Below are 27,418 nucleotides of genomic sequence, written 5' to 3'. Positions count from 1 at the left end.
ATTTTAAAACTTATGTGTGTTTGCAATATTATGAATATCCTAACTCACTAACCAAGATGACTGCAAAATATACTCAACTACCCACACAATTTTCCAGAATCCGAAGTAGGCCAAAAAAGTCCCTCTTTCTTACATTGAAAAAAAAAAAGCCTGGGCAACATAGTGAGACCTCGTCTCTATTAAAAATAAAAAATTAGCAGGGGGTGGTGGTGCACACCGGCAGTCCCAGCTACTTGGGAGGCTGAGGTGGAAGGATCGCTTGAGCCTGGGAGGTTGAGGCTACAGTGAGCCAAGATTGTGCCACTGCATTCCAGCTTGGGTGACAAATCAAGACACTGTCTTAAATAAATAAATAAAAATAAGTATTAATGCAAACCAAATATTGAAAAAAAGAGGTCTATAGAGGGGAAAAAAGGTAAAGATTCACTAACTGATGTAATAGTGACACTGAACAATGTAGTTTGTCTAGCTATAAAAAACTATGCATTACACAAACTGATAGGAGAGTACCTAGTAAATTTAATCTGATGATTAATTCTTTTGTAATATGGCATCAAAAAAGCCTTAACAAAATATGAACTGGTCATTTCTTGTTCCACTATACCAGGCAAAATATTTAAAATATAGACATATGTATCCATGGTTTTTTTTTTTAGTTTTAATTTTAATTTTAGTTATTTATTTATTTTTATTATTATTATTTTTTTGAGACGGAGTCTCGCTCTGTCGCCCAGGCTGGAGTGCAGTGGCGCAATCTCGGTTCACCGCAAGCTCTGCCTCTCGGGTTCACGCCATTCTCCTGCCTCAGCCTCTCCGAGTAGCTGGGACTACAGGCACCTGCCACCACGTCCGGCTAATTTTTTTGTATTTTTAGTAGAGACGGGGTTTCACCGTGGTCTCAATCTCCTGACCTCGTGATCCGCCCGCCTCGGCCTCCCAAAGTGCTGGGATTACAAGCGTGAGCCACCGCGCCCGGCCAATTTTATTTATTTTGTTGAGACGGAGTCTTGCTCTGTTGCCCAGGCTGGAGTGTAGTGGCGCAATCTTGGCTCACTGCAACCTCCACTTCCCCGGTTCAAGCGATTCTCCTACCTCAGCCTCCTGAGTAGCTGGGACTACAGGCACATGTCACCATGTCTGGCTAATTTTTTGTAGTTTTAGTAGAGACGGAGTTTCACCATGTTAGCCAGGATGATCTCGATCTCCTGACGTCATGATCCACCAGCCTTGGCCTCCCAAAGTGCTGGGATTACAGGCGTGAGCCAATACGCCTGGCCTATTTTTTTTTTTTTTTGGAGAGCGAGTTTTGCCCTTGTTGCCCAGGCTGGAGTGCAATGGCACAATCTCGGCTCAATGCAACCTCCACCTCCTAGGTTCAAGCGATTCTCCTGCCTCGGCCTCCCAAGTAGCTGGGATTACAGGCATGCACCACCACGCCTGGCTAATTTTGTATTTTTAGTAGAGACAGGGTTTCTCCATGTTGGTCAGGCTGGTCTCGAACTCCTAACCTCAGGTGATCCACCTGCCTTGGCCTCTCAAAGTGCTGGGATTACAGGTGTGAACCACTGCGCCTGGCCCTATTGTTTATTTCTTTGTGACAGAGTCTCCCTATGTCACCCAGGCTGGAGTAGTGGTGTAACCTCAGCTCATTGCAACCGCTACCTCCCAGGCTCAAGGGACTCTCCTGCCTCAGCCTCCTAAGTAGCTGGGACTACAGGGTGCACCACCATGCCTGGCTAAGTTTTGTATTTTTTGTACAGATGAGGTAGGGGTCGGGGGCGGTTCACCATGCTGGCCAGGCTGGTATCGAACTCCTCGGCTCAAGCAGTCTGCCAGCCTCCCAGCTAAAAAAGTGCTGGAATGACTGGCATAAGCCACCTAGTGTTGCCCATGTTTATTTTACATATGTTTAAAATACAAGGTAGTGACTTACCCAGTGTCCTTCTTAACTTTGAGCACTGATCATAAGTAAGAATTCTAACTTGGATAATTTTCTTAGTCTGAATGTTTTTACTGATAAGTATAATTTATATTCTTTGACTTCTTCATACTCTCTTTTGACGTATTTTCTCCTTTACTCCACAGTTTTACCAGATAGTGAATAGTAATCTACCAACATACTCAGTGTTCATGAACATACCTTCTGAAGTTACAGAAACTCGGTTCCCTTTTGAAGAATTTAAATTTAATTTCCTCAGTTTTCTGCAGTTAGACAGGTGTAGGAGAGCAGCATCTGATACATCGCAGCTCCGTAGATCTAGGGTTTGGACTTCAGGATGTAAAATCTGTAACAAATAAGTGATTTTGAAAAAATTATGTCTTTCTATAAATACAAATACTTATTCCATATTCAGTGTTTTGGTAGTCATAACAGACAAGTGGCTGATGTAAAATACAGCAAAGAATACAGAAGCATATCCATGTGGAGACAGACACATAAAGCCGGAGAAAACCACGTCTACTTCCAGCGGGAGGTGCAGCTTTCAGTGCTGGCAAAGTCCTTCTTGGGACACAAAGCACTGTTGAGATGGCTGATTCAGGGGAAGGATCCGTAGACCTGAGAAGCTTAACCAATGTGGCAGTGAGTAATAATCTTCTGGTAGCTGCTAGCATTAGAGACTCTCCCTATGGGCCTCTGTGCTTAGGAAGTATGAGTCTTTAATCACTTGTGTACCAAGTGCTTACAGAGCGCTAGTACTGCTTATCTAGAACATTTACCTTCTATATCATTATTTTTGGGAGCTAATACAATACCCCAGTATTATTGGGTGTTTTCTTGAGGTTGACAAATAACAGATTAATTCCTAAGCATTCTGAGCTCTTTCCTGTGAGTATTTTTCTGTCTTTTATTTTTTTTCCAAAATAGAAATGGCTTTACCTTTCTGAAAATAAAATAAGGTATTATTATTGTAAAACGCTCAATTTAGAAAAATTATAATAAGTTATAAGAATAATGATTTCTATTTATTAGATGCTTACCAGGAAGGGTACTAAGTGTCATACACATTATTTTTTATTTTATTTTATTTCATTTTTGAGATGGAATTTCACTCTTGTTGCCTAGGCTGGAGTGCAATGGCACGATCTCGGCTCACTGCAACCTCCGCCTCCCAGGTTCAAGCGATTCTCCTGCCTCAGCCTCCCAGTAGCTGGGATTACAGGTATGCACCACCACGCCTGGCTAATTTTGTATTTTTTAGTAAAGATGTGGTTTCGCCATGTTGGTCAGGCTGGTCTCGAACTCCTGGCTTCAGGTGATCTGCCCGCCTCGGCCTCCCAAAGTGCTGGGATTACAGGCGTGAGCCACCGTGCCTGGCCTACATTATGTTATTTAATATTCTCTCTCTCTCTCTTTCCACTGCCCACCACCACCACCTTCCCCGCCCCCAAGGGATTGGTCATTGCCATTTTACAAATCAGGAATTAAGACCCTGAGAGCTTAAGTTGGCAACATAAAAAACACAGCCAAAAGGAGCAGAGCTGGGATTGGAACCCAGGTCCTTTTAATTCCAAAGCCTCAACTTTTAACCTCTATGACTAAAATTACCCATAATACCAATACCCAGAGATAAAATTATATTAGCTTTTTAAAAATGTTAGATTCAGGGGGTACATGTGCAGGTTAGTTACAGGGATATACTGCATGATGCTGAAGTTTAGGCTTCAATTGAACCCATCACCCAAACAGTGAACACAGTACTTGACAGGTAGTTTTTCAACCCTTGCTTCCCTTCCTCCTTTCTCCCTTTTGAAGTCCCCAGTGTGTATTTTTCCCATCTTTATGTCTGTGTGCACCAAATGATTAGCTCCCACTTATAAGTGAGAACATGCGATATTTGGTTTTCTGTGTCTGCATTTATTCATTAGGATAATGGCCTCCAGCTGCATCCATGTTGCTGTAAAGGACATGATTTTATGGCTGTATATATTTATTTTGATGTTTTTTCAGTTTAAAAAACCCTTTGAAGAACAACAGGATCAGATCACATATAAGATGAGCACTTTTTATAAAATCAATAGATTGTGGTTGTATATTATTCCATTTTCTGCAAGTACCATAACTTATTAAATGTATCCTACACCGGCAAACACTTGAGTTGAACATTTAGGTTGCTTTAGGTAGGCAATGTTGTGCCATGATTAAGAACATGTGCTTTGCAGGCAGACTGCCCAAGCTGGAACCCTATGATTGCCATCAAGTTCAGTTTTCTCTCTGTGCTTTACTAGCCTTGTTACTAAAACGGGATATGCTGCGAGAAGTAAAGGTGTCTTGCTTATAACATATGCTATACATAACTATGCTTATTATTGTAAATGATATTATAATGAATATATGTGTGTACTTTTCTATTATCTTCCTGAGATTTCTACAGGAAGTAAATTGTTGAATTAATAATAAGCAAATCTTTAGAATTTTTAATAATGCCAAACTGTCCTTCTAAAAGGTTTTTTTAAATCAATTTACACTCTCACTAGCAGGAGATAAAAGTGACAGTTTCTCCACACTATTGGCTAACATTGGGTTTTGGGATTTTTTTAAAGTCTCTGCCAAACTGAAAGGCGAACTGTCACTTTGATGACTAGTAAGGTTAAATATCCTTTGATATGTTATTGGAGATTTGTATTTTTTCCTCTGAGTATTTCCTGATTCTTCTGGTTTTGTATTTGGTTTTGTTTTTTCTTATTGGTTTGGAGGGATTCTTTATATTGTCAAGATAAAAAAGCCCCTAGATTTTCATACATATTGTAAATATTTTTCCAAGTTTTTGACTTTGTTTCTTTTTTTTTCTTCTTGCCATAAGGAAGTCTGTATTTTTATGTAATCAAATCCATCCACCTTTTTTTTCTTGGTTTCCAACTTTAGTATCATGTTTAAAAAGGCCTTCTCCATCCACAGAGTATAAAAAGACTCATGAAATACTTCAAAAACAGCCATCCAAAGATGTGTCGCTTTGTAACAGATGTTGTATCTGGCTTTTTGAATAATGTCATAAGCAGGACTCTTGTTAAGGATGGACACTAGAGGGAGAGTACCCAGAAAAATCATGTCTTGTTTTTCTATCTCATTCACCCTCTTCACCCCTCCTTTTTAATTCAGCTAAAATTAGGTTTAAAAAATGGTAAGGATTGCCATCAAACAAAAACCTAAGTTACTGAAGGATAAGCTAAAGGGATAGAAAGAAATGTAGATGGTGGAAAAGTGAAGAAAACCACCATTTTTCTACAGTGTCATTATGGTTCATCTATGAGTCACATATAACATTACATACTTCAACAGAACCATCAGCAATAAGAATCCAGAGATATTATTCTACTTCCACAGAGCCAAGCAAACTACACCACTAAGATATCTATGTTCAAATGCAAGCTAACATGAAGAAAATAAAGCGTTATAATAAAGATATATCAGGTTAATGCAGAAGAAATGTTAAAGACAGGTTGAAGTGCAATTCCAATGTAAAGTCACAGGGTTAGTCACATGCTCTAGCATGTAGGCTGGGCACTGTGGCTCACGCTTATAATCCTAGATCTTTGGGAGGCCAAGGTGGACGGATTGCTTGAGCCCAGAGGTTCAAGACCAGCCTGGGCAACATGGTGAAACCCTGTCTCTAAAAAAAATACAAAAATTAGCTGGGTGTGGTAGTGGGTGCCTGTAGTCCCAGCTACTCAGGAGGCTGAGGTGGGAGGATCACCTGAGCCCAGGAGGTTGAGGCTGCAGTGAGCCATGATTATGCCACTGCACTCTACCCCGGGTGACAGAGTGAGACCCTGTCTCAAAAACAAAAAAACAAAAAACAAACAAACAAAAACCACAGAAAAACATATGCTGGAGTGCTATCATCAGAGCTTGCTTCCTCTTGATTACAGGCTTTAGGCAGAAGGTGAAGTGAAGTCAGAGCAATTGTGGAGTCCTAATTAGGGAAAAGGAGTCAGGCTGGCAGGACAAGGGGAAAGCAAATAAGCTATTGGTCTGCCTTTCTTCATGGTCCAGAACATATAAACAAAAAGAAGAAGCAGACAAGCTATAGGTCTGCCTTTCTTTATGGCCCAGAACATATAGCCCGCCTGCGCAGACAACATACAAAACTCATAAACCTCCTGCTTATCACCAAACACTTTGATCTATCATCAACCACCTCGGCTGACAGAAGGATGCAAGTTAGTTCCCTGCTACCTTGGTGTTGTCAGTCAGCCCAAGTTCCATTCTATAAAATCCCCAGCAAGCCTTTGTCTCCTGGAAGTTTGGTCCTCTCTTGCTGGTTCTGCCCGTTGCTCCCTTGCAATGTATTTTCATATTTTCTCTAATAAATCTGCCTCTCTTGGCTGGGCACGGTGGCTCACGCCTGTAATCCCAGCACTTTGGGAGGCCAAGGCGGGCGGATCACAAGGTCAGGAGATCGAGACCATCCTGGCTAACATGGTGAAACCCCGTTTCTACTAAAAATACAAAAAATTAGCCGGGTGTGGTGGCAGGCGCCTGTAGTCCCAGCTACTCAGGAGGCTGAGGCAGGAGAATGGCATGAACCTGGGAGGCAGAGGTTGCGGTGAGCCGAGATTGTGCCACTGCGCTCCAGCCTGGGTGAAAGACCGAGACTCTGTCTCAAAAACAAAAGAAAAAAAAAATCTGCCTTTCTTTACCTACAACTGTCTTGGTAAATTCTTTTACCACCATCCCACCAGCCTGGATAGTTGCCACTCACCCCCAACAGCAATTGGCAGTTCTAGTCTCTGCAGACTAGATGGCGATGGTTGCAGAGTGGTGGTGGCTGCAAACCCAAAGACAATATTTAAATGTAAGTCGTGTAGAAACTACTAACTAGCATTTTCACTTTTTGAAACACAAATAGCAAAAATACAAAAGATAACACAGGAGTAGTATCGAAAGAAATTATCTACTCCGCTATTTAATAACCTTTAAAAATTAGGGGCTGCAGGTTAAGCCCTAGTCTGAGGGGCTGTTTAGCAGAAGGAAGAGTGATTAACTATCTTTTTCTAGTGCTTGGGGCTCTCTGCCTTGGAGCTCATCACTCCAGCCCCTCTCCAGGCCTCCACCCCCTATGTCAGCTCAATAGGGCTGAAACAGACTTGGGTCTGGCCTCCTTTACTCTTACCACTACCAGAGAGTATACAGAGATATGCTCACAGGCCAAAACAAGACACCTAGAGAGCACCACTATTTCAAAAGAAAAACAAAGATTACTGATTCCATCAGGAGCAGAGGAATTAGAACAGAGAGGCCAAATATATTAATAAGCATAATGATATGCTAAAAGAAATAAGAAAAGATTCATAAGATAAAACAAGAAACCATAAAAAGGTGAATTGGAAATATTAAATATGAAAAATATAGCAGTTGAAAAAAGAACAGTATAGATAAGAAGAGTGATTTTTTAACTACTGGTCATTATCCATGAATGGATTACAAAATCAGTTTAGCAGACTGTGATCAATATTCTTTCAGTAAAATAAGACTAAATAGAATAAAATTAAATAGAAAAGACCAAAATGTACTACATATTATACTGTTACACCTAAGTGTGGTTTGTGTACTACAGTCACAATGTAACGTATATTTCTTATTGCGAGTCTTGACCAAAAAGTTTTAAACTCTTTGAAAACATGGAGGTCAAGGGTACAGGTACCATGAAGACAAGTGTGTATGGAAGGCTAATGGGAGCTGACCAGAACAACACCATTTTGTTCCTGAATATCATTCTGCAACTGCTTGACTGTAGAATATACTTGCTGATGCTGCAGATAAAATTGCTGCCACTTGTGAAAAGACTATGCTATGCTGATGACTGAACTTTTTCCAAACCCCTGAATCAAGGACTTCTGCCTAGAAACACTTATTCTAACTAATGAATTGTTTGATAACCCTCTCCCATCTTTCTCTTTAAAAGACCTCATATATCTCTTAGGACATATGAATTAAATAGTTAGGACGTGATTTCAGATGCCTCTGGAATCTGTGTTCCTTGAATTCAATTCTAAAACCACCAATAAACCTTTTTGCTTGGATTTTCAGTCTCCACGACTCTGGTTGACACAAGAGAAGTAACTGAGACAATGGTAGAAGATTTTTTAGGAACCATTACACGTTGCGGGAAGTCAGGGACCCCGAATGGAGGGACCAGCTGGAGCCACAGCAGAGGAACATAAATTGTGAAGATTTCATGGACATTTATCACTTCCCAAATAATGCTTTCATAATTTCTTATGTCTGTCTTTATTTTAATCTCTTAATCCTCTTATCTTTGTAAGCTGAGGATGTACGTCACCTCAGGACCACTGTGATGATTGCATTAACTGTACAAATTGATTGTAAAACCCGTGTTTGAACAATATGAAATCAGTGCACCTTGAAAAAGAACAGAATAACAGCAATTTTAGGGAACAAGGGAAGACAACCATAAGGTCTGACTGCCTGCGGCGTCGGGCAAAAAGAGCCATATTTTTCTTCTTGCAGAGAGCCTATAAACGGACGTGCAAGCAGGAGAGATATTGCTAAATTCTTTTCCTAGCAAGGAATATTAATATTAAGACACTAGGAAAAGAACTGCATTCCTGGGAGGAGGTCTATAAACGGCCGCTCTGGGAGTGTCTGTCCTATGCGGTTGAGATAAGGACTGAGATACACCCTGGTCTCCTGCAGTACCCTCAGGCTTACTAGGATTGGGAAACCCCAGCCCTGGCAAATTTGAGGTCAGACCGGTTATCTGCTCTCGAACCCTGTTTTCTGTTAAGATGTTTATCAAGACAATACGTGCACCGCTGAACATAGACCCTTATCAGGAGTTCTGATTTTGTCCTTGCCCTGTTTCCTCAGAAGCATGTGATCTTTGCTCTGCTTTTTGCCCCTTAAAGCATGTGACCTACTCCCTGTTCGGACACCCCTCCCCTTTTGAAATCCTTAATAAAAACTTGCTGTTTTTGCGGCTCAGGTGGGCATCACAGTCCTACCGATATGTGATGTCACCCCCAGCGGCCCAGCTGTAAAATTCCTCTCTTTGTACTCTTTCTTTCTCAGACCAGCCGACACTTAGGGAAAATAGAAAGAACCTACATTGAAATATTGGGGGCAGGTTCGCCTGATAATTACATATGGACATTTTGGTTATCTGAAGGGAAAAAAACAAACCCTTACACTTTATAATATTCTAAAATGCGGGCCAGGCATGGTGGCTCACACCTGTAATCCCAGCACTTTGAGAGGCTGAGGCAGATGGATCACTTGAGCTCAGGAGTTCGAGACCAGCCTGGGCAACATGGTGAAACCCTGTCTCTACAAAAAATGCAAAAATTAGCCAGGCATGGTGGTGTACACCTATAGTCCCAACTACTCAGGAGGCTGATGAGGGATCACCTAAGTCCAGGCAGCGGAGGTTGCAGTGAGCTGAGATTGCACCACTGTACTCCAGCCTGGGCAATGGAGCGTGACCCTGTATTAAAAAAAAAAAAAATTGAAAATGATTACCAGTCTTACCATATACCATTGTTCCAAAAATCTAAAACCATATCTAAACAGAAAATATAATATACTTGCTTTACAGTTATTCATACTCTTACCTCACTTATATTTGAATCTGTTATCCGTCCCTGCATGCTCATTATTTTAATCAGTCTATCTTTTATGTTGGGAGGCAAAGGCTTAATGTCTGTGAGATATCTGGAAATATTCTTCATGAAGCACCAAAGGCATCTGAAATACAAATACAATATAGTAAATCACACTCGGCCTGTACTGATTCCTAACACTTGTCTTAATGCTATTTGTTAGCACTTAGCCCTTTCATAAAAGTGTGTACATTTTGGCTGGGTGTGGTGGCTCACGCCTGTAATCCCAACAGTTTGAGAAGCCCAGGCAGGAGGATGGCTTGAGCTCAGGAGTTCGAGACCAGCCTGAGCAACATAGTGAAACCCTGTCTCTATAAAAAAAAAAAAAAATACAAAAATTAGCTGAGCATTGTGATGTGGGCCTGTAGTCCCAGCTACTTGAGAGGCTGAGGTGGGAGGATCGCTTGGGCCCAGAAGGTCGAGACTGCAGTGAGTTGTGATTGTGCCACTGCACTCCAGCCTGGGCAACACAGCAAGATCCTGTCTCAAAAAAAAGTATATACATTTTACATTAATAATATATTTACAACTTTAGCTCTGTAAGCTTCAAAAACCTAGTCTGTGTTAAATTACGGACAAGATGCTCTTCCTCTACAATTTTTTTCTATGCATACTTCATTTATCAAAATGCATTTTAAATGACGAACAAGAGTGTTTTTCCTAAGTGTCTAATTTCTAAGACACATACTCCTAAATAAGCATTATATTGGGACTCACTAATTGAAAAGTTTTGTCTGTTAATCCAGCAAACTTGTCTTCACTATTTTTCTTGAAAACTATGTGGATAATGAAATCACTAGAGAAAGAACCATAACCACAAAGATTCAGCAAATATTACAAATCACAGAGATATCACACTCAGTGCCAGGGCTGTACAGGCAGAAAGTAGAGTTATCAGGCAACAACCAAGAATCTTATGACCAACATATCTTATCTGTGGCCTGAAATTCCAACCATCTGAAAAACTCATACTTTAAAGAAACAAATACAAATCTTATTAATTTCTGTCTACAAATATCCCCACATATACAAAATTTTACATTCATGAGTGAATGTGATCATATACCTGTGATTAATTTTTTAGTGCAATTTTAATTTTTTCTTTTTCCTCTTTTTGTTGCCTACACAGTTTCCTCTCTTGTCCCTCCCCCTCCATTAGTTTAGCTCACCACACCAATGTAGCATATATTCTTATTTTTCTCTATTCTTGTACACACACACACACACACACACGTTTAAAGGCTTGTGTGGGGGAGGGGTCATTGTTTCCTAAAATGGCACCACAGTACACTTACTTTTATACACCGTCTTTCATTCAGTATCTTATGAAATCCCTTCAAGGCATCCGACACAGTACTGATTCTCCTTTAATGGCCACATCATATTTCACAGTACGGATGATCTATTTAGTGACTTGTATGCTGACAAGCATTACCACTATTTCTAGGATATGTTGTCAGATTATTTTTCAGAAAGTCTGGAAAACACTTCATATTTCTATTAGTAGTGTCAGAAAGCTCCTTTCCCCCTACATCCTTCCAGCAATAGATATTATGGCTAGTTTATTTATTTTTTGAGACAGAGTCTCGCTCTGTCGCCCAGGCTGGAGTGCAGTGGCATGATCTCGGCTCACTGCAACCTCTGCCTCCCAGGTTCAAGCAATTCTTCTGCCTCAGCCTCCCAAGTAGCTGGGACTATAGGTGTTTGCCACCACACCTGGCTAATTTTTGTATTTTTAATAGAGACGGGGTTTCACCATATTGGCCAGGATGGTCCAAACTCCTGACTTGGGATTACAGGCGTGAGCCACCGCACCTGGCCCTATTTATTTATTTTATATTTAATTTTAATTTTATTTATTCTTTCCATTTCTTTGTTATCTCCATTTCCCACTCCCATTCCCCACCCCTCTAGGAAACCATTCTCATGTTTAATGTATATCCTTTCATTGTATATTTCCTTTTAACATGTTTGTTGTATGCATGCATTTCTAATTTATAAACATGGGACTTGTCATAGATTTGTTTAGTTTTTCACTCAGCACTATGTTTTCAAGATCACCTACTCTTAAATGTTGGAAGGCCTAACAGGTGAAAATGATGTCTCACTATTACTTTAACGTGTATTTCTCTAATTGCCAGTAAACTTAACATCCTTGCATGAACTTGCTGGCTATCTGGATATGCTTTTCTATAAACAATCTATACTTATCTTTGCCTGTTTTGTTATTTTTAAAAATTGATACATAATAGGTGTACATATTTTCAGGGTACATGTGATAATTTGATACATTCATATAATGTGTAAATATCAAATCAGGGTAACTGGGTTATCCATCACCTTAAATATTTATCTTTTGTTTATGCTAGAACATTCAAGTTATTCTCTTCTAACAATTTTGAAGTGTGATTATTGTTAACTATAGTCACCCTACCCATCTATTGAACACTATTTTTTATTTGTGTATTTATACCCATTAATCAACCTCTCTCTATGCCACCATCCCCTACCCTTCCTAGCCTCTGTTAGCCACCCATCTACTCTCTATCTTCATGATATCCACTTTTTTTTAGCTCCCACACATGAATGAGAACATGTGACATTTGTCTGTGTCTGGCTTACTTAACAAAATGACCTCCAGTTCCATCCATGTTGCTGCATATGTCAGAATTCATTCATTCCCTCCCTTCCTCCCTCCCTCCCTCCCTCCTTCCCTACCTCCCTCTCTCCCGAGATGGGGTCTTGCTCTGTTGCCTATGTTGGGGTGCAGTGGTGCAATCATAGTTCACTGCAGCCTTAACCTCCTAGGCTCAAGAGATCCTCCTGCCTCAGCTTCTAGAGGCATGCTTACCACACTTGACTAAGATTTGACTATTATTTTATTTTATTATTATTTTTTTCAAGGTGGAGTCTTGCTCTGTCGCCCAGGCTAGAGTGCAGTGGTGCGATCTCAGCTCACTGCAACCTCTGCCACCCGGGTTCAAGCAATTCTCCTTCCTTTGCCTCCCAAATAGCTGGGATTACAGGCACATGCCACCACGCCCGGCTAATTTTTGTATTCTTAGTAGAGACAGGGTTTCACCATGTTGGCCAGACTGGTCTTGAACTCTTGACCCCGTGATCTGCCTGCCTTGGCCTCCCAAAGTGTTGGGAATACAGGCGTGAGGCACCGTACCCAGCAGATTTCATTATTTTTTAATGGCTGAATAATATTCCATCGTGTATATGTATTATACCACATTTTCTTTATTCATTCATCCATTGATGGGCACTTAGGTTGATTCTGTATTTTGGTTATTTTTATTTTTTTGAGACGGAGTCTTGCTCTGTTGCCAGGCTGGAGTGCAGTGGCACAATCTCAGCTCACTGCAACCTCTGCCTCCTGGGTTCAAGCAATTCCCCTGCCTCAGCCTCCTGAGTAGCTGGGACTACAGGTGCATGCCACCATGCCCAGCTAATTTTTTCTATTTTAGTAGAGACAGGGTTTCACCATGTTGGCCAGGATGGTCTCAAACTCCTGACGTCGTGATCCACCCACCTCGGCCTCCCAAAGTGTTCGGATTACAGGTGTGAGCCACCATGCCCGGCCCATATTTTGGTTATTACAAATAGTGCTGCAATAAACATGAGAGTGCAGATATCTCCTTTATATATTTATTTATTTTCTTTTGGATATTTACCCAGTGGTGAAACTGCTGAATCATAGGGTAGTTCTATTTTCAGTTTTTTGAGGACCATTTTGTTATTTGTTGACAAATTTGTAAGAGCTCTTTGTTGTGGTCAAATACATGCTCTATATATTCAGAGAATGTATATTATCTACATGAGAGATGTAATGTTCTCTCTGTGTGTTATATATATATGTGTATAAGTATCTCTCTCCATGTATGTATATGTGTTTGCACATAAATATGTTTAATGTGTATATATGCTTATTTACAGTATTATCTAATTCTACTATATTCTTATTTTTCTACTAAATATGTGGAATTTCTAGTTTATGATATTTGTAATTTAAAATCAAGTTTTCATTTCTGCAAGTTTTTGCTTGTTTTATAATAAAAAATTTCAAAAATACAGAAATATAAAACAGGATGATATACATCTATGTACCTCAAACCCAGAATTTTGTTGCTCTTTTATCATATTTGTGTCAGACATCTCAAGACATAAAACATTTCTGATTAAGGCTGAGCATGGTGGCTTGTGTCTATAATCCCAGCAATTTGGGAGACTGAGACAGTAGGTTCACTTGAGCCCAGGAGTTCAAGACCAGCCTGGGCAACATGGCAAAACCCTGTCTCTACAAATAATACAAAAATTAGCTGGGTGTAGTGGCATTCATTTATAGTCCCAGCTACCTGGGGTATGGGGGTGCCGAGGTGGGAGGATTGTTTGAGTCCAGGAGGTGAGGCTGCAGTAAGCTGTGATTGTGCCACTGCACTCCAGCCTGGGTGAGAGAGCTAGACCTTGTCTCCAAAAAAGAAAAAAAAAAATTTCTGATAAAATTAAAGCCCCTTTTATATACTTGCCTGGTTTACTCTACGTATCTCTCTTTGTAGAGACAATTACTACCATAAAGTTTTAAAAATAGGTCCTGTCCATTATTTAATTATATACTTTTAATACTAATATATATCTATAAATAAATTATTGATTTTTAAAATATAAATAAAGTTACCTTAAATCATTTCACAGGAGCTGCTACAGCAGCACGGAAAGCTTTTTTAATATTATGATATTCTCAAAGCTGTACTATGAGTCAGGAGTAAAGAAAAAAGGCCAAAAAAATTTCCAATTCTCAAATTATAGCTTCTATGGCAGGAAAGTATTAGAATACACCTCCACCTGTAACATAAAGCAAGCAAACCACCACGTATCTCCAACTAGGATCTTAAGATTCCCTCTAAATTGTTCTCTAGAAACACCATTTGTGCCTTTAATCTGCCTTTAAAATTTTTATTTATTTATCTTGAGACAAGGTCTCACTCTGTTGCCCAGGCTGGAGTGCAGTGGCACAATCACAGCTCACTGCAGCCTCAACCTCCAAGGCTCAAGTGATCCTCTTACCTCAGCCTCCCAAGTAGTTGAGACTACAGACATGCACCACCACAATCAGCTAATTTTCTGTATTTCTTGTAGAGATGGGGTCTCTATATGTTGCCCAGGCTGGTCTTGAACTCCTGGGCTGCAGTGAGCCTCCTCCCTTGGCCTCTCAAACTGCTGGGATTACAGGCATGAGCCCTGCACTTGGCCTTAATCTGCTTTTTAAACAGGAACACAGAACAAAAAAGATTGTTTGCAAATAAACATTTGAAAGAATATAGCAACAGCTGATCAGGGTCCAGGCATTGAAACAAAGCAATGATTGTAGAAGAAGATAATACAAACAACTCTGGAGCAAGAAACTCAAAAGCAGGGACTTTGCAGTAATGTGTGTGCTGGTTATTTCCATTGACCTAAAAGCTCTACCTGAAACAAATATAAACTAGGAGGATCTTTTTAACTTATTACCTGAATAGAAAGAAGTCACTGCCACCAACAACACTGCAATTTTATTAACCATTCAAGTCCAGTAGCATCTGGTAAAATTAGGACACAATTGGGATTAAAAATGAACAAATATTCAGTATCAAACAGTTCAAAAGAAGGCACTACATACTCTTTTCACAAATATGTTTCACCAACCCAGTACAGTACTAGCCATTAACCCAAGTGCACTGAAGTAGTAAAGATGCAACGAGAAAAATAGCTATGTTAGAAAGACCAACATTTTAGAAAAAGAGTAAAACTCTTCCAGTTTCTTCCCTTTAGCTCCTAAAACAACATTGTACAGTCTGGATTTACCCATCTAGTCCTACATCAGCTTCTAGAATATTTGTCAGGAGCAAAAAATAAAATGACACTGGCCAGTATAGTCTGGATATTTAGGAAGAAGAGTGGGGAGAAAGTCAGTTCTTAGAACAAATTAGTCAGCTTCAGCCTCATCACCAGGATCTCTGGATTCTTTGCTCTTCCGCATTTCTTCAATGTGCTTATCTTTCTCTGCAAACACTTCAGTGTGGTAGTCATTTGCGCCTTCTTGTTCTCCTTGTTAGCTTCCATTTTGTGGGCCAGTTTCTCTTCTGCTGTTTCACTGAAGCTGTCCTTTTATTGATTTCTGAAGCACTTCTTTCTCCTGCTCTCATTTTTCAGCAAGCTGCTTCAAGATCTCAGCTTCGCAGGGCTTGTGTCTTTCTTCTGAAGCTTCTGATTTATTCTGAATTTCCTCCAGGGAAAGAGCTTTCTTCTTTGGAGGGGAAATAAGGAACTCTGGGATGGATTCTTTTCATGGTGTCTGAGAATCAGCTCAGAAGCCTAGCCTGAGGCACACTTCTCCAGTGCTTTCACCCGGATATCAGAAGAAGCCATGACGAATGACAGACAAGAGATTGGCAGTGTATTCTACAAAATCCACTGGGATAAGGAAACCTCTGTTAGGTCTGAGCCACCTGACCACACTCTGAGCTGTTTTCTGTATTTATAAAATGTAAGAGTAGTTTATTAACTAACGTGACTAAATTTGACTAAACTACATGACAGGTTTCCTTTTTGTAAGACTGGTGTTAGTTGCAAATTCATGATATTTTCTTGTAGAATATTCCTTTTATCATTAAGTAATGTCTCTCTTTATCCGTATTCATGTTTTTCACTTTAGAGACGATTCTGTTTGATTTCAGTATTGCTCCATCATTTTCCCTTCGTTTCTTTTGCTCAACATTATGTTCGTGAAATTTATCTGCATTGTTGCATGTAGCTATAGATTATTCAGTTCCATTTTCACGTTGTTCATGTCCATTTTCAATAATGTATAATATTCTGTTGCTTGACCAATTTATTCTACAGTGAATATACAGTTGGGTTGTTTATAACTCTTTATTATTATGAATATCAATATGAATATTCTTAGACATGTCTTTTGGTATACACGTATCAACTGAGTATATGTATCTAGCAGTGGAACTGCTGGCTCACAGGGTAGGCATATGTTTAGCTTAATGCCAGTTTTTCAAAGTGGTTGTACCCAATCACAATCCTACCATTGGTGAATGAGCATTCTTGTGGTCCATATCCTTGCCAACACTTGGCATTGTTAATCTTTTAAATTTTAGTCATTTTAGTGGGTATATAATAGCAGTGCAATGTGGCATTAAATTGCAATCTCTGATTAATAAGAGTACACATTCATCTTTTTATTGTCTGGTTGGATATCCTCTTTTGTGGAGTATCTACTCAAGTATTTTGCCCTCTTTCATTTTGGGTTAATTATGTTTCTTACTGATATATAGGAATTCCTGTTATAGGCTGGATATGAACCTTCTGTTTGTTATATATGTTGCACATATATTCCCCTATTCTGTGGATTGCCTTTCCACTTTCTTAATCATGTCTTTTGCTGAAGAGAAGTACATTCTAATATAGTCCAATTTATCAGTGTTTTCCATTAAAGGAGGTGATTTTTTGTCCTGTTTATAAACTTTCCCTGTCCTAAGTTCATGAAGATATTCTCCTATGTTTTCTTCTAGAAGAATTCACTAAGTTTATTGTTTCACTTTTACTTTTTGACCTACAAACCACCAGGAACTGATTTTTTTTTTTACATTTTTATTTTAAGTTCCGGGATATTCACCTAGGTATTAAGCCCCACATGCATTGTCTGTTTGTCCTGATGCTATCCTTCCCCTTGCTCCCCTCTACCACAGGCCCCGGAGTGTGTGTTCCCCATGCTGTGTCCATGTGTTCCCATCATTCAGCTCCCACTTATGACATGCGTTGTTTGGTTTTCTGTTCCTGTGTTAGTTTGCTGAGGATGATGTCTTCCAGCTTCATCCATGTCCCTGCAAAGGACATGATTTCACTTCTTTTTATGGCTGCATAGTATTCCACGGTGTATATGTACCACATTTTCTTTATCCAGTCTATCATTGATGAGCATTTGAGTTGGTTCCATGTCTTTGCTATTGTGAATAGTGCTGCAATAAACATATGTGTGCAATAAAACAAACATTCATTGTAATAGAATAATTTATATTCCCTTGGGTATATACCCAGTAATGGGATTGCTGGGTCAAATGGTATTCCTGAATAAACACATTCTTTATGAAGAAAGATTAGATAAATTCTTCTCTAGTGTCAAGCTACTTTAAACTTGTTTTAATTCAAGACTCTTCCGTGGTACCTTCTAATCTGTCTACAGTCTAATTTAATTCAGTGTAACAGTGTAATTTAATTCACAAGAGGCAGTATCAGAAACTGGGATTTCTTGGTAACTAAGATTTATAGTTAACTTTTTTTTTAATTTTACTTTAAGTTCTGAGATACATGTGCAGAACGTTCAGGTTTGTTACATAGGTACACAGGTGCCATGGTGGTTTGCTGCCCCTATCAACCTGTCATCTAGGTTTTAAGCCCTGCATGCATTAGGTATTTGTTCTAATGCTCTCCCTCCCCTTGCCCCCAGCCCCCCGACAGGCCCCGGTGTGTGATGTTCCCCTCCCTGTGTCCATGTGTTCTCATTGTTCAACCTGAATTTGAATGTTGGCCTGTCTTGCTAGGTTGGGGAAGTTCTCCCGCATAATATCCTGAAGTGTGTTTTCCAACGTGGTTCCATTCTCTCTATCACTTTCAGGTACACCAATCATAGGTTTGGTCTTTTCACATAGTCCCATATTTCTTGGAGGCTTTGTTCGTTTTCCTTCGTTTTTTCTCTAATCTTGTCTTCGCACCTTATTTCAGTAAGTTGATCTTCAATCTCTGCTATTCTTTCTTCTGCTTGATCAATTTGGCTACTGATATTGTATATGCTTCATGAAGTTCTCATGCTGTGTTTTTCAGCTCCATCAGGTCATTTATGTTCTTCTCTAAACTGGTTATTCTAGTTAGCAGTTCCTGTAACCTTTTATCAAGGTTCTTAGCTTCCTTGTGTTGGGTTAGAACATGCTTCTTTAGCTCAGAGAAGTTTGTTATTACCAACCTTCTGAAGCCTACTTCTGTCAACTCGTCAAACTCATTCTCTGTTCAGTTTTGTTCCCTTGCTGGCGAGGAGCTGTGTTCCTTTGGAGAAGAGGCATTCTGGTTTTTGGAATTTTCAGGCTTTCTGGCTCTGGTTTCTCCCCATCTTTGTGGTTTTATCTACCTTTGGTCTTCGATGTTGGTGACCTATGGATGGGGTTTTGGTGTGGATGTCCTTTTTGTTGATGTTGATGCTATTCCTTTCTGTTTGTTAGTTTTCCTTCTAACAGACAGGCTCCTCAGCTGCAGGTCTGTTGGAGTTTACTGGAGGTCCACTCCAGACCCTGTTTGCCTGGGTATCACCAGTGGAGGCTGCAGAACAGCAAATATTGCTGCTGGGTCCTTCCTCTGGAAGCTTTGTTCCAGAGGGGCACCCACCTGTATGAGCTGTCTGTCGGCCCCTACTGGGAGGTGTCTCCCAGTCAGGCTACACGGGGGTCAGGGACCCACTTAAGGAGGCAGTCTGTCCGTTATCGGAGCTTAAACGCTGTGCTGGGAGAACCACTGCTCTCTTTAGAGCTGTCAGGCAGGGACATTTCATTCTATAGAAGCTGTCTGCTGCCTGGAGAAGGGCGTGAACCCAGGAGGTGGAGCTTGCAGTGAGCGGAGATCGCGCCACTGCATTCCAGCCTGGGTGACAGAGCAAGATTCTGTCTCACAAAAAAAAAAAAAAAAAAAAAGGAAGCTGTCTGCTGCCTTTTGTTCAGATATGCCCTGCCCTCAGAGGTGGAATCTAGAGGCCTTGCTGAGCTGTGGTGGGCTCCGCCCAGTTTGAGCTTCCTTGCCACTTTTACACTGTGAGCATAGAACCACCTCCTCAAGCCTCAGCAATGGCAGACGCCCCTCCCCCCGCCAAGCTCCCACATTCCAGGTGGATCTCAGACTGCTGCACTAGCAGCAAGCAAGGCTCCATGGGCATGGGACCTGCTGAGCCAGGCACAGGAGGCAGTCTCCTGGTCTGCCGATTGGGAAGCCCGTGGGAAAAGTGCAGTATTTGGGCAGAAGTGTACCGTTCCTCCAGGTACAGTCACTCAGAGCTTCCCTTGGCTAGGAAAGGGAAATCCCCCAACCCCTTGCACCCAGATGAGGCGATGCCCTGCCCTGGGCTGCAGTCACTGTTCAACCAGCTGCAGTTACTTCAGCTCGCCCTCCATGGGCTGCAGTCACTGTTCAACCAGTCCCAGTGAGATGAACCAGGTACCTCAGTTGGAAATGCAGAAATCACCCATCTTCTGCGTCGATCTCGCTGGGAGCTGTAGACTGGAGCTGTTCCTATTTAGCCATCTTGGAAGTGACCTCCCAATTTCTTTTTAATGATATAAAATCTTTCCTAAGCATCACTAGGATCAGAAATGCAAATTTTTCAGAAATTTCAAAAATGTAGAGAAAAGATTAGACATTTTGTTAGGGAAGTAAAAATATATACAATTATATACACATAAAATTATTATATTTGTTCTGGAATATACAATATGTTATTTGTACTGCTCACAGTAGATCTAGTGATTGTAAGGACTTATGTAGCATTTTATCAAACCTCCATATCTCTTTAGAGACTTCAAAGACTTCAGAAAGGTGTGGAGAACATCAAATGTTGGTCAAGATGGTAGTCAACAGAACTCTCAAACATTGAGAGTAGGCATGTAATTTGGTACAAGCATCTTGAAAAACTGTTTGGCCTTATCTAGTAAAGCTAAAGATGTATAGATCCTAAGATCTAGCAGTTCCAGTTGTAGGTATCAACCCTGGAAAACCTTGCACTTTTGAGTCAGAAGATGTAGACAACAAAACTCACAGCAGCACTGTTTGTAACAGAGAAAACTAAAAACAACTCAAATTACCATCCACAGTAAATAGAATGAATTACAGTATAGTTATACAATGGAACCTTATGTTTGTGCAATTTATTCAAGTGGTTGCATGCAGCCACAGTTCATTTCATTCTCAATATATGTTATAATAGATAGATGATACATTTATGTGTGTATACATATATTTCATTGTGTGAATATACTACATTTAATTTTTCCATTCTGTTGTCATTTGACATTGTCAATATACATTGCTTTACTTCTTTTTTCTTTTAAAAAGTTGAGATAAAAGATAATATGAAATTACTCATTTTACAGTGTACACTTCAGTGTCATTTTGTACATTTACAATGTTGTACAACTACCACCTGTATGTAGTTCTAAAACATTTTCACCAGCCCAAAAGAAAACTTATCTCTATTAAGAAATGAGGGCCAGGCGCGGTGGCTCACGCCTGTAATCCCAGCACTTTGGGAGGCCGAGGTGGGCGGATCACGAGGTCAGGAGATCGAGACCATCCTGGCTAACACAGTGAAACCCCATCTCTACTAAAAATACAAAAAATTAGCCGGGCGTGGTGGCGGGCGCCTGTAGTCCCAGGTACTCGGGAGGCTGAGGCAGGAGAATGGTGGGAACCCAGGAGGCGGAGCTTGCAGTGAGCCGAGATTGCGCCACTGCACTCCAGCCTGGGTGACAGAGCGAGACTCCGTCTCAAAAAAAAAAAAAAAGAAAAAGAAATCAGTCCCTGCTGGGTGTGGTGGCTCCTCCCACCTGTAATCCCAGTACTTTGGGAGGCTGAGGCAGGTGGATCATCTGAGGTCAGGAGTTCGAGACCAGCCTGACCAACATGGTGTAACCCCATCTCTACTAAAAATACAAAATTAGCCGGGTGTGGTGGCGTGCACCTGTAATCCCAGCTACTTGGGAGGCTGAGGTAGGAAAATGGCTTGAACCATGGAGGAGGAGGTTTCAGTAAGCTGAGATTGTGCCACTGCACTCTAGCCTGGACAAAAAGTGAAACTCTGTCTCCAAAAAAAAAAAAAAAAAAAAAAGTCAAAAAGTCAATCCCCATTCCTCCTTTTTCTCACAGATACCAATTATGGGTTGTAATACCTCAGAACTACCAATTTGCTTCCTGTCACTATTGATTTATCTGGATTTATACAATATGTGGCCTCCGTGTCTGGCTTCCTCCAATTAACATCATGTTTTCAAGGTTCATCCACACTGTAGTATGTATCAGTATTTCATTCCTTTTTACAGCTGAATAACATTCAACTATACAAATATACCACATTTTGTTTATTGATTCATCAATTGATGGACATCTGTCTGGGTTTTCCCACCTTTGGCTAATGTGAATAATGCTGCTATGAACATTCATATACAAGTATTTGAGTACCCAGTTTCAATTCAATTGAGTATATGCTTAGAAGTCAAATTGTAGCAGAATTGTAGGCCAAGTGTAGTGGCTCACATCTATAATCCCAGCACTTTGGAAGCCAACGTGGGAATATCTCTTGAGTCCAGGAGTTTGAGACCAGCCGCGTTTATCTGGTTGAGCCACAGGTGAGCAGTCTCTCAAAACAAAAGTGAATGTAGAGCTTTGCCTAACAGTGCAAAGCCAGCTGCTTATATATCTGGCTCCTGCCACAGTCTGATTTAATTGGTGAGGATGATGGGGTGCTGGGCATACGGGTGGCCAAAATTATCAAGGACTGTGGAGTAAAATGTAGTGGTTTCCACTGGGGCAGAAAAAGAAGGACTTCTGGGCTTGGATGCTCAGTGGGAGGTGCCCAGGGGAGGAAGCTGGGTATCTGATGCTCAGGCATCAATACTGGGGTGGCATCAATACTGGGGTGGCATCAATACTGGGGTGGCATCAATACTGGGGTGGCATCAATACTGGGGTGGCATCAATACTGGGGTGGCATCAATACTGGAGGCATCAATACAGGAGTGGACAGCAAGAGGGAAGTATCATCCTCACCACCCTCGGCATTCCCTGTGAGCCAGCCTCCCTGCCACTCTGCATTCCCCACACTTCCAGCTGGTGAACAGCAGTCTCCTGTTGGCTGTTGCTATAATTCATAACTTGGGCACACATTAAGCTCCTTGGTCTCTGATCCCTTAGGGGAAAAAGGCAACTAAATGCAACTGATGGGGTCTGGGTAAAGTCCTCAGTGGGGAAGAGAGGCTAAAGTGACACTGTAGGTGGAGCCTACAAAGTTTGCCAATATCTGTCTTAGTCAACAAACAACACCTCCTTGGTCAAGGCATATTATATTTTTACTGACTCTTGGGTTGTTGACAATGTTACCTGGTCTGCCACTTGGAAGAAAACAAACTAGCGGATTACAGACACTCCTCTTTAGGACTGTGAACTGTGAAAACAAATCACAGCTGAGAATCAGACAGATGTCCATGGTAATGGCTCATTCTCTAATGGACTGCAATGACGCTGCTAATCAAGTATACACCATCCAGACTGCTGCCACTGCTGCCAGGATCAGCAGTCTGCGCACTGCAACAACACACTGCACATAGCAACATCTGCCATCATGGCCTAGGAACAAAGTAAAGATTACATGTATCTGACGCTACCCATTGCATGCTGGTCTTGTGCTTCCTTTCAAAAGTCAACCTGTTTTGTCTCAGTGAAATAGACCGTATTGCATGGGGTGTGGTCCCTCTTACTTCTGACAAGTTGCCTTACACACACACACACACACACACACACACACACGTGGGGCTATTGTTAATGTGTTACAGTTGTTGACATTTTTTTGGGTTATGGTTTCATTGTTCCAGTCTGTTAACCAACTCCAGTCACACTGATCAAAATGCGTTATGTTTTTGGTTTTCCAGACCACTTTCACTCTGACAATGATATGTCTTTTACTGCACAGAGGTTGCTCACCAATGAGCCAATAGTCAAGGTATTCAATGGATATTTCACACCCCTTATCATCCTTAGGCTGTTGGCTCCAACAAGAAGTAAAACAGACTTTAAAAAAATCCACTAAAAGAAATTTCTGACTCTACCTCCATCACACTCTCCTGGTCTATGCATCTTAGTAAGGTAGTTTGGTCACAAAAAAGGCACCCTGAAAGGGTTCATAGTCTCCTGGCCACCTCCTATATAATGATCAGGATGAAAAGGGGAGGGTTCGCTAGACTTAGTCTGAAATTCTGGGATTCCACTCTGACAATTCCTGGGCATGACGTGCAGCTTGCTTTCTCCAAACAATGACTCCAAGCCACCCTGGTTGGTACCTTCTCTGGGTGGCAGTCTGGCAAAAGGGAACTTAGGAAATTCAAGCTTAATTCTGGTTCAGCCACCTGGATTCTCTTGTTGTACTGAAACCTGGATCAGGGGTCAGCAAACTATGACCTGTGGGACAAACCTGGCCAGCTGCTGGTTTTTAGAAATCAAGTTTTACACCTGGCAAGGTGGCCTCACACCTGTAATCCCAGCACTTTGGGAGGCTGAGGCGGGCAGGTCACTTGAAGTCAAGAGCTCAAGACCAGGCTGGCCAAGCTGGTGAGACCCTGTCTCTACTAAAAATACAAAAAATTAGCCAGGCATGGTAGTGCATGCCTGTAATCCCAGCTACTTGGGAGGCTGAGGCAGGAGAATCACTTGAACCTGGGAAGCGGAGGTTGCAGTTAGCTGAGATCGGGCCACTGCACTCCAGCCCGGGCAACAGAGTGAGATCTCATCTCAAAAAACAAAAAAGAAATCAAATTTTATTGGAACACGGCCTTTGACTGACACACACACACACACACACGCACACACGCACACGCGCACACCACCCCTGGGGCTACTGTTAATGTGTTACAGTTGTTGACATTTTTTCAGGTTATGGTTTCATGGTTTCAGTCTCATCAACCAACTCCAGCCACACTGATCAAAGTGTGTTATGTTTTTGGTTTTCCAGACCACTGAGATCTCGGCTCACTGCAAGCTCCACCTCCTGGGTTCAGGCCATTCTCCTGCCTCAGCCTCCCGAGTAGCTGGGACTACAGGCGCCCGCCACTATGCCTGGCTAATTTTTTGTATTTTTAGAAGAGACCGGGTTTCACCATGTTAGCCAGGATGGTCTCGATCTCCTGACCTGGTGATCCACCCGCCTCGGCCTCCCAAAGCAGACCACTTTCACTCTGACAATGATAGGTCTTTTACTGCAAAGGTTGCTCAATAATGAGCCAATAGTCAAGGTATTCAACAGATATTTCACACCCCTTATCATCCTCAGGCTGCTGCCATTTCTTTATGTGTTGTCTGTGGCTGCTTGTGTTCTACAATGGCAGAGCTGAGTAACTGTGTCAGAGGGTGTGTAGCCCACAACGCTGAAAATATTACTATCTGGCCCTTCACAGAAAGTTTACCAACTCCTGCCCTAGATTACGAAGATAACTACCACTTGGTTGAGGATACTGCTCACCAAGTACCCCTAGAGTGACCCACACCAGTCAAGCAAGGAAACAAGGTAAGTCTGTGTAACTTTGTAAAAGTGCTCTTGTTCCTCTTGCACGTGACCTCTGTGAGTAGGGGATCAGAGAAAAGTAAAGCATTTGAAGTGACTGACAATCACTCCTGTTATATAGCAGATCCCCCTTATCCATGGGAAATACATTCTAAGACTCCCAGTGGACACCTGAAATCATGGATAGTACTGAATCCTAAATCCTATATATACCCTGCATTTACTATGCATACATACCTGTGGTAAAGTTTAATACATAAATTAGGCACAGTAAGAGATGAACAACAACAATAAAATAGAACAGTTATAACAATATCTGCAGGGATTGGGTGGAAAAATAAAAAATACATGTAACAATATGCTAGCATCAGTACTCTTGTGCTCTGGTGCAATTATTAAGTAATATCAGGGTTATGTGAATGCAGTAGCCCTGCGACAATAGCTCTGGTAACCAAGAAGGCTAATAAATGGACAGCATGGACAGCATGGACAGCATGGATATGCTGAACGAAGGCAGAATTCACATCCTGGGCAGACAGGGCAGGGTGGCGTGAGATTTCATCATGCTACTCAAAATGGTGCACAATTTAAAATTTATGAATTGTTTCTTTCTAGAATTTTCCATTATATATATATGTATATATTTTTTTTTTTTTTTTACCATGGTTGACTGCAGGTACCTGAAACTGCCAAAACAAAACAGCAGATAAGGAGAGACTACTGTATTTTGCTTTATGCAGATTTCAGGTATATTTCAATACGTAACCTTTTTCCTACAACATGGCTCTCTGCCCCCCACCGCCACCTTTTTCTCTCAGTCTTTTTCATCTTAGCCCTTTAGTATGCTCTTCTCTGAGCTCAGCAGTGCAGACGCTGTACCATGTGTTTCCCAAAGTAAAGGGTTTCCTCTTTCTGCTCCAGTTCCCTCCAGCTGCAATAGCAGGGAGTTGGGACAGAAACAAATCAAATAGTTCTTAAAATTCTGGGAGGACTATTAAATGGCCACAAAGCCCATCCAGAAATCCTGCTGGTCAAACAAATTGATTAAATTTGTCAAATCATATATTACATTTACTACAGCAAGGGAGATCATCTTGATGGGGTTTTGGTAGCATTTCAACAGAGGAAAGTTAGGCAAGAGTATATATACATATATATATATATATACACACATAAGGTTCTGGGATATAAACGCCACCAGTTTAAGTGGGTGCTTCTCCCCCTACAGTGGTGAATGGGTAAGGATTAGGCAAAGTTTGTGACTTAGTAATTTAAAACGGATGGACACGAGAAGCCAGCCTTGATGAGCAATCTGTCCAAATAAACATAGTTTGTCCTCAAAATCAAAATGTTTGTCCTGATAGCTGTTTATTTAGATAAACTGATTTGCAAAGATTTCCTAGAGCAAAAAGTTAGGTTGACATAAGTGATGTTGATTCTCAGGCCCCACAGTTGGCACAGGCAGTCTCATTTTTCAAGACAAAACGAAAAGAAGTCAGCTAAAACTTAAAATCTTTAAAAGCTGTAAAACAATTGGGGAGACGGGTGGATATCCCAACCAGTATTAGTTACTCTACGTTTTATACTTAAAAGAAACAACCTATTACTATTTGGCCAATTCATCATATGGTGAATTGATCTAACAAATAAAAGAGTTTTGGCAACATGGACTGCTTCTAATGTAAGTGTTACATAAAATTTTGTCCTTGATTTTCTTTTTTTTTTCTCTATCGCCCTCTTTTAAACTTAACCACGGCTTCCTATCATCTAAAAAGTTATACCCCCAATCTTAGTTTCAGTCCTTGATCTCTCTTCATTTTATTTATGTATTTATTTATTTAGAGATGGAGTCTCACTCTGTTGCCCAGGCTGGAGTGCAGTAGTACCATCTTGGCTCACTGCAAGCTCCGCCTCCTGGGTTCAAGCAATTCTTCTGCCTCAGCCTCCCAAGTAGCTGGGAATACAGGTGTGCACCACCACGCCCGGTTAACTTTTTTTTGTATTTTTGGTAGAGATAGGGTTTCACCATGTTGGCTAGGCTTGTCTCGAACTCCTGACCTCAAGTGATTCGCCTCCCTCGGCCTCCCAAAGTGTTGGGATTACAGGCGTGAGCCACTGCGCCCAGCCTAATCCTTGATCGTTCTTTCAGATTCAAAATTATATTCTAACTGCCTGCTTGATATTTCTACTGGAAACTCTGATTCATTTTCCCCGTAAGACACTTCTTCCTCCATAATAGTCTAATCACCATTCTACCTGTCAATGAAGCTAAAAACTAAAAGAGTAATTTCTTTTTTTTTTTTTGAGACGGAGTTTCGCTCTTGTTGCCCAAACTGGAGTGCAATGGCGCAATCTCGGCTCACCGCAACCTCTGCCTCCCAGGTTCAAGCGATTCTCCCACCTCAGCCTCCCAAGGAGCTGGGATTACAGGCATGCACCACCACG

The 27,418-nt window shown here is 41.1% G+C and overlaps 1 protein-coding gene and 1 pseudogene across 8 annotated transcripts in view; both read right to left on the bottom strand.

Moving 5' to 3' along the window:
* AMN1 (antagonist of mitotic exit network 1 homolog) overlaps nucleotides 1-27,418 on the bottom strand; it is a 64,617-nt gene that overhangs the window by 34,148 nt on the left and 3,051 nt on the right. For 6 of the 8 annotated variants that reach the window (XM_032159988.2, XM_058442659.1, XM_032159985.2 and 3 more), the window contains exons 2-3: nucleotides 9,571-9,703; nucleotides 2,141-2,285 (exon numbers count right to left, since the gene is read on the bottom strand). In XM_032159988.2, coding sequence (XP_032015879.1) covers nucleotides 2,141-2,285; nucleotides 9,571-9,687 — 262 coding nt within the window. In that variant the 5' untranslated portion in view covers nucleotides 9,688-9,703. Of the gene's footprint in view, nucleotides 1-2,140; nucleotides 2,286-9,570; nucleotides 9,704-14,688; nucleotides 14,883-27,418 lie in introns of all 8 variants that reach the window. The other 2 variants (XM_058442661.1, XM_058442660.1) reach the window with 2 other exon arrangements.
* Nucleotides 15,587-18,014, bottom strand: LOC116812480 (stathmin-like; annotated as a pseudogene).

The sequence above is a fragment of the Hylobates moloch genome, unplaced genomic scaffold (genome assembly GCF_009828535.3).
Source record: "Hylobates moloch isolate HMO894 unplaced genomic scaffold, HMol_V3 SCAFFOLD_8, whole genome shotgun sequence".
Classification (NCBI taxonomy): domain Eukaryota; kingdom Metazoa; phylum Chordata; class Mammalia; order Primates; family Hylobatidae; genus Hylobates; species Hylobates moloch.
This window is presented reverse-complemented; position numbering and strand designations above follow the sequence as displayed.